Below are 13599 nucleotides of genomic sequence, written 5' to 3' on the forward strand. Positions count from 1 at the left end.
GTATTCTGACTGGCTTAGGCCATATTGTAATCTGAGGGCTTAGGCTATATATATGGATTTCTCTCCGAAAAAAAAAAAAAAAAAGGATTTTTGCTGGTGTTGAATCTATTTACGCCATCAAAAACATGATTAGAACACTAACCATGTAAATTTTTTTTGAATATTTAAGCATTTTAAATTTTTTTAACCCAAATTCCAATTTCCAAACAATTCCATTAAAAACACCCCTAAACCAAAATATATTAACCTAAAAAGCACTATTTACCAAATCCATATAGCATGACCAAAATGTTATATTTATCTTATCTCGGACAGTACACGTAGCAAACACTACTTACAAAATCCATGTCCCATTCTCCACGTCAAACTTAAGATTCCAGAACTCCACTTGAATGGTAAAGCCAATGATGAAAATATACAATGATCTGACATGATACTCTATCATTATGCTCATAACTTATTCCTCAAACACTTCACCTTTCATTTCAACAAACTAAGCAGGGAGAATATAGGTGGAAGCTTAAACATTTCGATCTTCACAATTATTCAAAATGTTATTCGACTATTTTTTAAACTACGTATAAGAATAAGAAACATCCAGATTTTTGGACATAGAAGTATAAAAAGATTAAAAGTAATAATATAAAAATGTTAAAATTTAGATTTATAAAGTGAAATTCATTATTTTTTTATAGAAAAAATAAAATAATAATTTACCCTTAAATTAACTATTATATAAATTAAAGTATATAAAATAAATAAATTTAATGTTAATTAATCAAAATAAAGAAAAATATAATAATAAATACGAGAGATAAAATAATATTTGTAAATAGTAAAAAAGAAGATTATTGTGCAGAAATATTAAAATAAGGGAAAATTTATATATCAATTAAAAAAAGGAGATTTATGAAAAATGATTATTAAAAAATAAATTAGATGGCAGAAGAAAAGAAAAGAAAGGAAGAAGAGGGAAGAATATTTGAATAATTAATTCACGATTGTTAATTTAATATAAATTGTTGAAATGCTTTTAAATTTTTGAAATTTTTATATGATATCTGAGAAATAAATAAATAAAATTTTTGGAAATTTTTTAGATTTTTGAAGAATAAATAAATACAAAATTTTAATTTGATGAAAATAAATAAAATATTTAAAGTTATAATTTAAGTAAAATAAATAAAATATCTGAAATTATAAAAATATTTTATAACAACTGAGTTAAAAGTACTAGAACAAATATCTTTCGTATTTAAAACTAAAACTTACTTTGTAAAATTTACCAATTTACTTGACTCAAAATTTAATATCAAAACACAAATGAAATAATGTCTACTAGTCTGTGGGACCACTAACTTATCTGCTTTGCCTTTTACAATCCAATTCTTTGGAAATTAGAGAATTCCCCGTCTGTTGCTTCAACACGTCGTCGTCCGTGTGGGGGAACTCGAAAAGGCTGAAACCCAGCTGCAGCTGCTACATTACACCAACAAATTTAGTGGGGTCTCGCCGCTGCTGTTCCTGCCGCCTCCCTCTTCATTGCCCGCAATCCATGTGGAGTATTTTTGTTTTTACCCACCCCTCCTGCCAACATCACAAGTAGGAAATTAGTCGCATCAAAAGCGCACGGCGATTCACAAATCATAATAATCTTTAAGAAAGAATTAACCAAATAAATAAATAAATCTGAGGTTCACCTTTTTTGTGTTTTTGTCGTGGGCATTGGGTACGGCCAGGACGAGTACCATATTCCACCGCAAGACAAAAACGCTGCTCCTTAAAAGTTAAGATGCGTTTAATACGACCGGACATCCCACCGCCCCGCTGATGTACGAGGAGTTCACGTTTTATTTTCACAAGACAAAGGCAAAGGCAAAGGCAAAGGCAAATTGCGGGGCATGCTCATATATAACTAACTACCACCATGCCAAGGAAGAAAACCTCCGCCAAGCTAAAATGGCCAATCTCGTAGGGAGAATGTCCTCTCCTTATGTATATTGTGGTTTCAGTATGTTCTTCGTCTGCATCTGCATCTGCATCTGTATGTACGAAAAGGAAGGCACTACAATTTTATTTTCGCAACAAATATTTCTGGAAATATAGTTTCATTAATGCAAGGGACAGGACCTAACCTTCACTTAAATTTAATAATTAGGGAAGTTTGATAATTTGAATTAAAAGTTAAATAAAAAAAATATAAATAAATTATCCATCCGGATGTTCAAATATCACTTTATAAATCGAAATTCCAACATTCTTTTCTATCATCATTCCAACATTCCTCGTTTTCACTTTGTTCTAACTTTTGGTAAAAACATTCTTCATTTAACTTTTGAAAAAACAAAATTAATAAAAAAATATACTAAATTATTATGTATATTAAAATGATTAAAGTATTATAGAATTGAGTTTAGCTTTTAGAAAAAAAAAAAAATTAATAAAAATATATACGACAAAAAAAAATAAAAAAAATTAAAATTATTCATAAAATTATATAATAAAGTTAATTTTTTTATTTGTAAAATAAATTTATAATATTTAATAAAATATCAACATTAATAATCTAAAAAATTATACCCTATTCACTTTCATACCCTGCTCACTTTAATGACGACCTTTATAACACCAATCATAAAAATTCTCTTAGACTTTACACATGTACGTAGTGAATAGCCTATTACTTCAATATTCCAAAGAAGACAAGGTTTTGCCCCTATTACTTCAATATTCCAAAGAAGAGAAGGCTTTGCCCTTGTTAGACCAACCACTGCCAAAAAAACGTGCATGGTTTGCATGAGGTGTGTTTGAATCTAGATCTTTTGAAACATAATACATTATTTTCACGTTTTTTTTTTGGGGGGGATTATATATAACATATTTATGTGAAATTTATAAAACAACTTTAAAAATTAAATAATGTTTGTTCTAATTGTTTTTTGGTGGTGTCTATATTCTAAATCCATTAAAACATAATCACTATATATACCATTCTACTTTTAACATGAATATGAGTAAATTTTAAAGATAAAATTAAAACCTTCATAATATGTTTTTATTGAGTGAACTACATTTCTAGAATTATTATAATAATATATATTAATATAAATATAAGTAATCTTGTCAATTAAATTTATTTTGAGTGGTTTACAAAAATAAATATTTTTTTTTACATTAAATTTATTTTTTACAAATGATATATTTAATTCATATATATAGTCTAAATGTTTTTATTAATTTAGGAAAAGGTTTTTTACTCCTATCATATTTATTGTTTAGGAGAAAGAAACTAAAACATATTTCAAAATCTCAATACAATGGAAACATGAAAAGAGCAAGACACCATTATGACCAGTAAATTGATAACACCAAGAAACATTTGATTATCATCCATGATCTATGTTCATACCAAGAAACATTTGATTATCATCCATGATCTATGGAATGAACAGGAGCACATTACCCTTACCATGCAAGGAGGGTGGGTTGAATGAGCAATGGACATGAGTTTCCATGTGGAGTAGACAAGCAGTTTTTCCATAACTCTTTTTTTTCTTCGAACAACTGTATCCAAATTGTCGATCGTCCTCAATTGATTAGTCTACAACACATCCATGAATTCTATGACAATGTTCCTATCCTCATGTCTATCATCACTGTGTCACTCCAGCTGGGTAATTATTTGCATTAACTACCCCTCGAAATGGTCAAGGGGAGATAACAACTCAACAGAACCTGGAAACACCTTGTGGTCGAGGTCCATGACTTCCCTAAGGCCATGCTCCCCACCAACATGGTTGTCAAGTTGGCCCCGCTAACCTACTCCTCTCCTCACACGAAATCTCTAACAGAGCATGACTTAGTTCCCAAGAGGGTTGCCTAGCCAAAGCTTTGTCCCCCATAACCACGGCACTCAACACCTCCAAACACCATAGCACATAAATGAAACCAACCAGCTCATGACCCAACACTCCCAAGATGACCCCTTTTCGCCTCGTCCCAAAAGAGGCCAAGGGAGCTTGACAACATATACTAATGAGTGAAGCGGGGCAGGCCAAGAGCTTCACATGGTGGAATTACCCATGCCACCTCTTATAACCTCCACATCAGAGTCCTCACACCACCACCACCCACCCAACTCCTGCTTGTCAAAACCTCGGCCTAGAAACAACTTGCCAACACAATGCCACCACCACTATCCAGATTTGAATTGAAGACAGGGAATGTTCTTGTAGAGTTACCTTGATGCTAGCGGGGAGAGTCCGAGCACCCAAAGTGTTCATACACCATCGAGATGCCACGGTCGTCACACGATAGCCACCTGGTGAAGTGTGCTAAAGAAACTCGCCTGCAGGTTATTATCCTAGGATCGCTCTCCCCATCTGTGACTACAAATCATGTCACCAGTTGCCCCCGCAAACACATACTAGCTACCACTTCCCAAATGCACCACCATGAATACTCTGTTAATACACCAGGTTCTCACTATAAATTGTCCTGTACGAGACTACAAAACCTACCACTAACTAACAAAATGAGCAAAATACAAGGACGCTAGACTCTCCATCAAAACTAAAACACCATTAAATAGATCAATGCATTCACACTTTACATATGCCTTCACACACTTTTGCATGTATGGCTGCTACCACGACACTGGGTCATTAAATGCCATCAAGCCCATATGGGTGGCTAACACGACACTGGGTCATTAAATGCCATCAAGCCCATATGGGTGGCTAACGTCCACCACCACCCCATACTTCTTGGTTCGCTCACCCCATTAGAGTATATCAAATATATTAAAAAAATCACTTAAATTTTTAATTTATTAATATAAATTTCGAAACATCTTAATTTATTTTTATTCTTATTTTTATGTAGTTTTCTCTTTTAGATGCTTAATTTAATGGTTTCGTCTATTTTCATTTTATATGAGACTGTTTTAATTAAAATTAAATTATTAATTAATTGGAAACTATGTTTTTATAAAAATTGGCACAAACACTGGAAATCTAAAATGGACCTGTGTTAATCACGATGAAGAAAGTTGCTAATAGATTGTACTCTTTATTTATTGGAAATCTAAAATGGACGTGTGTTAATTACGATGAAGAAAGTTGCTAATAGAGTGTACTCTTTATTTATTTTTCAATGTTAGATATTATAACTTGTATTACTCTTTATTTATTTTTTAATGTTAAAAATTATACTTTGTATTAGCCAAGATTAAGTTAATAGTGGTCAACATGCAAATTAATATCTAAAGTGGAGAAATCAATTGCCTACTCACCCACAAGAACTTGCTTAAATTTTGGGTAACATTTATATTTTTACTTCTAATTGTGAAAGTGATGAGAAACACATAAATTGGACTAAGATTTTTAAAAGTTTTGAATTTAAGTTGTTTACTCTGCAAGATTAGAGTGATCCAAGAGTTTTTTAGGCATTAAATCCATTTAGACATTCAAAAACATGTTTTAAATAACAAAAAACTACAATCTTGCTTGACATTGTCTCATTACCTGAGTATAAGTCATTTTCAAAGATTTTAGTATTAGGTGGTTTTCCTAGCTAGATTAAAAATAAAAATCACTACACAATTATCTAAAAAAATCTAATAATCATGACATAAATATTGCAATTATATCCACAAAATATGACATACAATCTATAATATAGTATTCACGTGATGACATTGTATTGTGCAAAAACTACAATAAGACCCTGAGTTATAATCACTAAAATATTTTAAAAATATTATTTTAATAATATTAAAAAGTAAATATGTAATGAACGTGAAATTGTTGCGGTGGAAAATCTACATGTTAAAATAAATATTTAATTTTTACAATTAAACATTATAATTTATATTAATAAATACAAAATTAAAAAACAAATTAATAAATACTATAAGTTCAAAGTTTATTGTTAAAATAGAAAATAGTTAATATAAAACTCTGAAAAAGATTAAAAATAATCTTTAATTAACACGGAAAAACACAAACGAGCTACATACCAAGGTGAATGGTGATTTTTTTTTTTTAACACTAGGACAATCGGTAACTGGTGAGAGTTATCCTGGGCAGGCCCAGGATCAAATCCAACTGGCTGCCACTATAAACCTAGGTGAATGGTGATTTGAATGATATATACCATTCCCGCTGTAGGTAAAATAACACGTATCTTCTATGTTCCAAAGAAAAAAAAGGGTCCTGTAAGCCGTCACATTCCCGGCCTGGTGGCCATTAGAGAGCCCTAACACTTGTCCACGTGATGCCCACTTGCTGAAGTGCATTTCATCATCAATCATATTTCACATATGACCCGATAAATTAAATTCATCTCCTCCGCGTATATGGTAGTGTTGAGATATTGCAAGCATCCCAGATGTGCGAGCTTACTTATAAGCTTTGGGGCCACATATCATATGCGGGTGAGATGAGTTTGGGGAATGAGACATTAATGGAGTCGACGATGAAAGAGCTCAAAGCTATGAAGATAGTTGGGAAGGGGGCGATGGGCACCGTGCTCATGGTCAGGAGAGAAGGCAGCGACAGGCCTCTGGCATTGAAAGCCACGAGCAAGGCTGCCATAGCCAGAAAGGGCGAAGATGGTTTTAGGCGGGCGCAAATTGAGAGGAATATACTCTCCCGCCTCGACCATCCTTTTCTGCCTACCTTGTTCGGGCATGTTGAGACAGAAAAAATCATGGCCTGCCTCATAGACTACTGCCCCGGCGGGGATCTTAACGGTCTGAGACGCAGGCAGACTGAAAAGACATTTTCCGAGTCCATAATTCGGTATGTTAATCATACTTTGCTCCGACCCTGTTTTTGGATTTGAATATGGCTCACTGAGCGTTACTGAAATTAAATTATGTGGCTTTGTCTTGACGTTTGTGAATTGGGATTTGTAGGTTCTATGCAGCGGAGATTGTATTGGCACTGGAGCATCTGCACAGCCTGGGGATCGTGTACAGAGATCTGAAGCCCGAGAACGTGCTGATACAGGGCAGCGGCCATGTCATGCTCACCGATTTCGATCTCTCCACCTGTCTGGACACCCCCTGCAAACAGTTCACCGACCCGCAAGGAAGATCCTCTGTGCAGCCCAGGCGCGTCCTGGGCCTCGGTCATATGAACTCCTTTGTGTCTTACTTCAAGAAGTCGAAGTCTGGCTCGGCTCAGCTGTCTCCTGCCATAAATCCTTGTGCCACCGCTCCCGGGAGGCTGAATTCGTTCGCTGGCACGGACGAATACGTATCTCCCGAGATGGTGAGCGGGACGGGGCACGAATTCGCAGTGGACTGGTGGGCGCTGGGGATTCTTCTCTACGAAATGCTCTACGGCTACACGCCCTTTAAGGGGAGCACCAGGAAGGAAACTTTCTACAACATCCTCGTCAAGAAACCCCAATTTGCGGGTCCCTGGACGCCATTACGGGACCTCATTCTCAGATTGCTGGAGAAGGAACCAAAGAAGAGATTGGGGTTCTGCCACGGAGTTCACAACATAAAAAGCCATGCTTTCTTCAGGGGACTCAACTGGGACGCCATTCACAGCTTGTCCAGGCCTCCCTTTGTCCCCTCTCTCTTTTCCCTCGACGACATGAAGGCGATGGAGGGCGTCGACATTGAAGAATGTGTCGAAAACCTAGACACAAAATTCGCCTTTAGGTTCAACAGTCACAAGCACAGCAGCAGATCGGAGGAGGAGGATTCCACAGAGGACGCTCCCCAGAATTGGGTGGAGAGATTGTCAAGAGCCAAAGAGGGCAATGCATATGGAGTATTTTAGTATAATCGAAATGGCAAAATTTCTTTGCTTTGTATCTGAAAAAAATTGTAAAGAAGGAGATTGCCTTTGGTACAATGTAAAGTATTGTCACTCTAACTGTTAGCAGAGAGACAGAGCAGCAAGATCTGATCTGTACAGTGAAATGTTTCCAGTTGAGAAAAGTTCACGCTCATCAAGGCTAATCGCTCGTTTGGAGTGTTGCGGATATCAATGTAAATGTTTGAATTTTCATCGAATTTTGACTTTTGCGCTTTGCGCGCAAAATGATGGTGTACGTTTGGTTTACCTTAAAAATACTATAGGTGTAGTTTAACTATTTTATTTTATTTTGTTTTTTCAATTTTGTTGATATTTTTTTGGGAAATTGGATGATTTTTATTTTTTTTAAATAATTTTTATGATATTAAAATGGTATATATTACGCCATTCTAATTCATATCACACAAAATCTATCCAAAATAACTTTCTATTTTCAAATCATTTTCATATCACATAAAATCTACCCAAAAATATACGCAAATAAAATTAAAAACTCCAAATAAATAAACCATAATGTCAATCATTTACGCTTTCTCTTTAACAAAAATGTTACATAAAATCTTTCACTTTCACAAAAACATTATGTGCAATCAGAAGTTAACCATCTAAACTGCATGTCTGTTTAAAATAAATTGAGACAGATACATGTGAAACTGTTCACAGGATGAATTATCCATGAAATATATTGTTGATTAGCCACTGCAACGACTCATCGTCCAGCATTAAAGGTTGTATGAAGTTAGGTTTTAAATGTTTTATATTTTATATTAATTTAAATGATATATTTAAGTAATTCAATTGGTATAAATTAAATATTTTACAATTTTTGGAATTTTAAATTAATTTATATATTTAAATAATAATAATTAAGTTTCAAAATAAATAAATACATAAAACATTTTAACTTTCCTTAAACCATGAATTTACGTTCCAATACCCATTAATTTAATTTACAAAGTAATTATTAATCAACTTTATCCACAATCCTCAAACTTTTAATAAATAAAGTCAACCTGGATATATGACATGCATGTATTTTATTTGCTTCAATGTTCACGAGTTCTCTTTTATTTGGATAAGGTTGACTAAGTTTGTGTTTTTTTCCGAAGAAAAAATCTTAGTTTTATTTAATTTGAAATTATGATTAAAATTACATTTGGTAGATAGTGAAAGTACTGGGTCATATAATCCCAATATAAAGGAAAATTAAAAAAATTATCTAAAATTAAGTGCGAGAAAAATCACTTAATTTTTTGTGGGCTCTTTTTTTTTTTTTCTGAATTTTTTTTTGTTAATTCTGATTTGGAATCCATTGTTATCATCGCTATTTCATTTCCAAGTGTATGTAGGAAGTTACCTTCTTTGATCCAAACTCTCACAAACATAAGTTCTCTTAACATATCGACCTTTTGCATTGTGAGTTTTCTCTATCCTCCGCTTTGATGTTTGGCTTTCTACTAATTCAATACCATTCAATACCCTTATGTGTTGGTGGTAGCTATTAGAGACAGATCTTTAGCATTGCTCAAGTTTGTGTTAAAGATTTCTTTTTTAAGTATAAATATAATTTATTAGAGACAGATCTTTAGCATTGCTCAAGTTTGTGTTAAAGATTTCTTTTTTAAGTATAAATATAATTTATTGTTTTTGGTAAATTCAAATATATTTAAAATTAAAATTATTTATTTAATTTAATTGTTATGAATAAATTTAAATATATTTAATATTCAAGTTAATGTTGGTTAAAGTTTAATTTAAAAAAAAAAAAAACATTATTGATTTTTCATGATTTCAAATTACTAATTTAAAATTTAGTAAGCAAAAATGTCACTATTTTAACGGTGTTTTTTCCGTCAAAATTTAAAACTTAAAAGTGACGTAGCCCCAAAAAAATTGATTTATTATTAGACCGATAGGCTTTCTTTTGAATCTGTGCACCTTCAAATTTCATCTACCATTTTCACTGTATTTTGACAATTGTCTCTTGCCTATCAGGCCGATGAGACAAATCGATGACAGGTAGAACTATTCCACTTCATTGACATGTGTTTAACTGTATTAGCCATGGTCTTCAGTTACGGGCGAAACTCGTCATGGTCTTCGGTTACGGGTGGGCAGAATGGTGGACATTTCACTTATGGGCGGAGAGCTTGAAAAAAATATGTTAGGCTTTTTTTCTGCGATTCTTCTTCTTCTGCTTGGGGCCTGTCTGGTGAAATCACCCGCGCAGGAGGAGGGTTGAGGGCAGGGCTGGCTCGGTTTGGCAATAGTTATCTCAAGGTTTTTCTTTTGCTTTTCTGCGCCTTCGGACTTAGGCTTACAATAGCAACATCTGGAAAATGGCGTCACAGGAGAGCTCAAAAATACAAGAGGAAGGGAGTGGGAGACAAGTGCCGAAAGAGCCCATTCACTGCTTGAACAACTGCGGCTTCTTCGGGAGCGCAACCACCATGAACTTGTGATCCAAGTGCTACAGAGAGCTTAACGCCAAACGACCTTCTTTTTCTTCTCACTTGAAACCCCAGAGCAGCTGAATGCGAAGCACCCATCGATTTCGCTTCCCGCGGCGTTGATGCCCTCAAGTAGCGATGCCCCGATGGTGGAAGCAGTAGCAGTAGTGGAGACGGGCATTGGCATCGCCCCATCCAGATCGACAGAACAGGAGGTGGAGAAACATGAACAGGACGAGGAGGAACAACCGAAGAAGAGTAAGAAGAGGTATTTTGCGTGCAAAAGGTGGTTGGGGTTGACGGGCTTTAAGTTTTGTTGTGGTGACCTTTTTTTGTGCTCAGTATAGGTACTCTGATATGCACGACTGCTCTTTTGACTACAGGATCGTCATCCGCCTCGCCATTCTCAAGGCCAATCATGTCACGCCCCCAGGCCTACGGTAGTCTTCCAACCGTGTCCAACGAGGTGCGGCACCACCGTGCACTTTCTTTTTAACAATACTTGTGCACATGGACTACGCCTTTCCACATTAACATACTTAGTTTGTGTTTCGCAACCAAGTAAAATGCATTAACCTTTATACTTAATGAAGCCCATACTCATTCATTATCCAATATGCAATTAACCAAGACAATAACAATTGCACACAAGTATAAAGGGAGGGGCAACTCCCGAACAAGTCTGCCCGATAACAATATATTATGACAATTCTTCAATAATACATCATACAAGTGTACTTGGCAAAATCCAAGTCAACACTTAGAATTATTTACAACAAGGCAAGACAACCTTTTACAACCATGTGCCAACCTCTACGGTAGGAGGGTGCTCACCCGAGACACCAAGAACTCCTCCTCTCAGTTCTGCACAAAACTGCCTTAAAACCGTGTACTGTCGACCTACAATCAGCTCCCGGTAAAACTGCGCACTTTACCCTTCAGCGCATGAGGTATGCGCACTTCTGCGCCTTCCTTTTACCCCTTGCTTGATGTAGAGATGCGAAGTGCTTGTTGATGAACTTCGATGGTTCAAATGAGCTCAAGTCTCACTGTATTTATACACACTCTGCGTGCGGTTTAGGAGGGGTGTCTAGCCTTAAGGCCGACCCCCATAACCTTTGCTCAGCGCCCAATTATGCCTTAAACACGAGTTGTCCTAGCTTCTTGAGCACCGCATATAAATCGGGTTTCACACTTAGTTTTATTTTAAGTGATGCTCCCTTATGTCGCATTGCTGCAATTTTTCGTCGCAAGTGGCTCGGCTGTTCGTCGCACCGCGCCCGCTCGCCGGGTGACCGCGCCCGCTCGCCGGGTGACTCCGCCCGCTCGCCGGGTGACCGCGCCCACTCGCCGGGTGACTCCGCCCGCTCGCCGGGTGACTCCGCCCGTTCGTTGAACTGTCCGCCGGGTGACCGCACCCGCTCGTCGGGTGACCGAGCCCGCTCGTCGGGTGACCGCGCCCGCTCGCCCGGTGACTCCGCCCGTTCGTCGCACTGTCCGCCGGGTGACTGCACCCGTTCGTCGGGTGACCGCGCCCGCTCGTCGGGTGACTCCGCCCGTTCGTCGCACTGTCTGCCGGGTGGCCGTGCCCGCTCGCCGGGTGACCACGCCCGCTCGCCGGGTGACTCTACCCGCTCGTCGTGCACGGGGTGCCCGCTCATCGTGCAAGGGCGCCCGCCCGTCGTGCGTGCCTACCCGGGTCGTGCCCACCGCTCATCTGTCGTGCAAAGAGGTGTCCGCCCGTCGTGTGAAGGGGCGCCCGCCCGTCGCGTGCCTGCCGAGTCACGAGGGCCTTACATCCTCCTCCACCTGAGATCGTTGTCATCCGCGACAACATGCCATCTTGGTAGCTCTCCACCAAGATCAATATCGACCATGATGTAGACTTACCCATATAAGGCAAACATCACTGCAACATATATAAAGCTTCATCTCCATCATGTAGTAGTCATCTCAACAATCATCATGTGAACTCATGTCATGATACTCCAGCATAATGTCAACACATCTCTGTACACTTTGCGACCCCATGTCTGAACTAGTTGGGTAGCTAATCCAACCATCACGCCCAACCCATGAGAGTGAACAATCTCATGTCTCCATCAACTGCTTCTCTAACATCAGCCACATCCTCGACTCATCAAGAATCCATAATCCATGCTCAGGTCCATTGTTATTGTTGTGCCCTTATATTATTATTGTTATGTCGAATTTGATTATATTGTGACTCCTTATTCTCCTATATATACAAAGGAGGTTTTTCCATTTGAATAATGGAAGAATTGTTCACTTGTGTAATGTAAAGGAGGTTTTCCCCCCGAAGAGGCTTATTTTTAAGTCGCTGATCTATCTGTTCTTTATTTTGTGAGCTGGTTGCATAACATTTAGCCCTACACCTTTATATCTTATTTTACACACATAGACCTTTAAAATGGCATAAGAATCATGTCAATCAGAGTTGTATGTGCAAGTTATGCCACTCAGAAGTCAACGTTCTAATTTTCACCACCATAATTCAAGTGGATGGCACGTCATCCATCATTATTCATGAAAAAGGGCTTAGCCACATGAATGTTATGAAAACGACAGTAGAATATTATATGTTGTAACTCTAGTTAAGAGTTGAGGTAGTCAAACATAACCACTAGTAGGCTATTGACCTGTGTTATAACCAAGCCATTTGGTGGAAAGGAGTTTTATTCTTTTGAGTGCATTTGTTCTATAATTGATAAAAAAAATAGCCGATATGGATAGGAGATAGAGCACATGGAGAGGATTTGTACACTTTTGTAGCCCATGGGCCATAGGCCATACTTCTTTGTACTCACAACCATTTTCTATTCAGAGAAAGAGAGCATAACAACCTCACCTTCCAACTAGGCTTTTCTCCTGAAAGGTTTCCTAGGTAATATCTTTTGTCAAATGTGTGTGAGATTTTAGTTCGTTGTTATCTATTTTCTACATAATTTTAATTCACATGCATACATTATTAAAAATAATCTATAGATCCATAAATCTAAAAAGAAATAAAATTGTAATAGTTTGTTGTTAGGACTACAATAACCTCCTCATTTTCATTATTTTGTTTCTTTAAAAGAAAGAAAGATAGGACCCTCTCTAAAAATATATAAATATGTAAGTAAATCTGTTTTCAAGTAATAAAACACAAGGAAACTTTAAAAAATTAATTAAAAAACTTAATAAAATTTTAGAAGTTAGGAGGTCAGACCCTTTTTAGGTTTCAAAACAATAAAGGATGTCCTGATTCCTGACCTCCCAACTACCTATTTATTTCGATCTATTGTATGCGA

The 13599-nt window shown here is 36.7% G+C and overlaps 1 protein-coding gene across 1 annotated transcript; it reads left to right on the forward strand.

The window, feature by feature from the left end:
* The first annotated feature begins 6381 nt into the window (after positions 1-6381).
* On the forward strand, positions 6382-8101 carry LOC149152522 (serine/threonine-protein kinase UCN-like). The gene is made up of 2 exons (XM_089439942.1): positions 6382-6803; positions 6920-8101. The coding sequence occupies exons 1-2, from the start codon at positions 6391-6393 to the stop codon at positions 7797-7799; spliced, it is 1293 nt and encodes a 430-aa protein (XP_089296068.1). The 5' UTR covers positions 6382-6390; the 3' UTR covers positions 7800-8101.
* The last annotated feature ends 5498 nt before the right edge of the window (positions 8102-13599 follow it).

Source organism: Pinus tabuliformis, chromosome 9 (assembly GCF_031772625.1).
Source record: "Pinus tabuliformis cultivar Carrire ecotype Pingquan chromosome 9, CPIR1, whole genome shotgun sequence".
NCBI lineage: Eukaryota > Viridiplantae > Streptophyta > Pinopsida > Pinales > Pinaceae > Pinus > Pinus tabuliformis.

Coding starts and splice junctions, on each gene's coding strand:
- LOC149152522 (XM_089439942.1), top strand. CDS start 6,391: ATGTGCGAGCTTACTTATAAGCTTTGGGGCCACATATCATATGCGGGT. Junction 6,804..6,919: donor TTTTCCGAGTCCATAATTCG/GTATGTTAATCA, acceptor TGGGATTTGTAG/GTTCTATGCAGCGGAGATTG.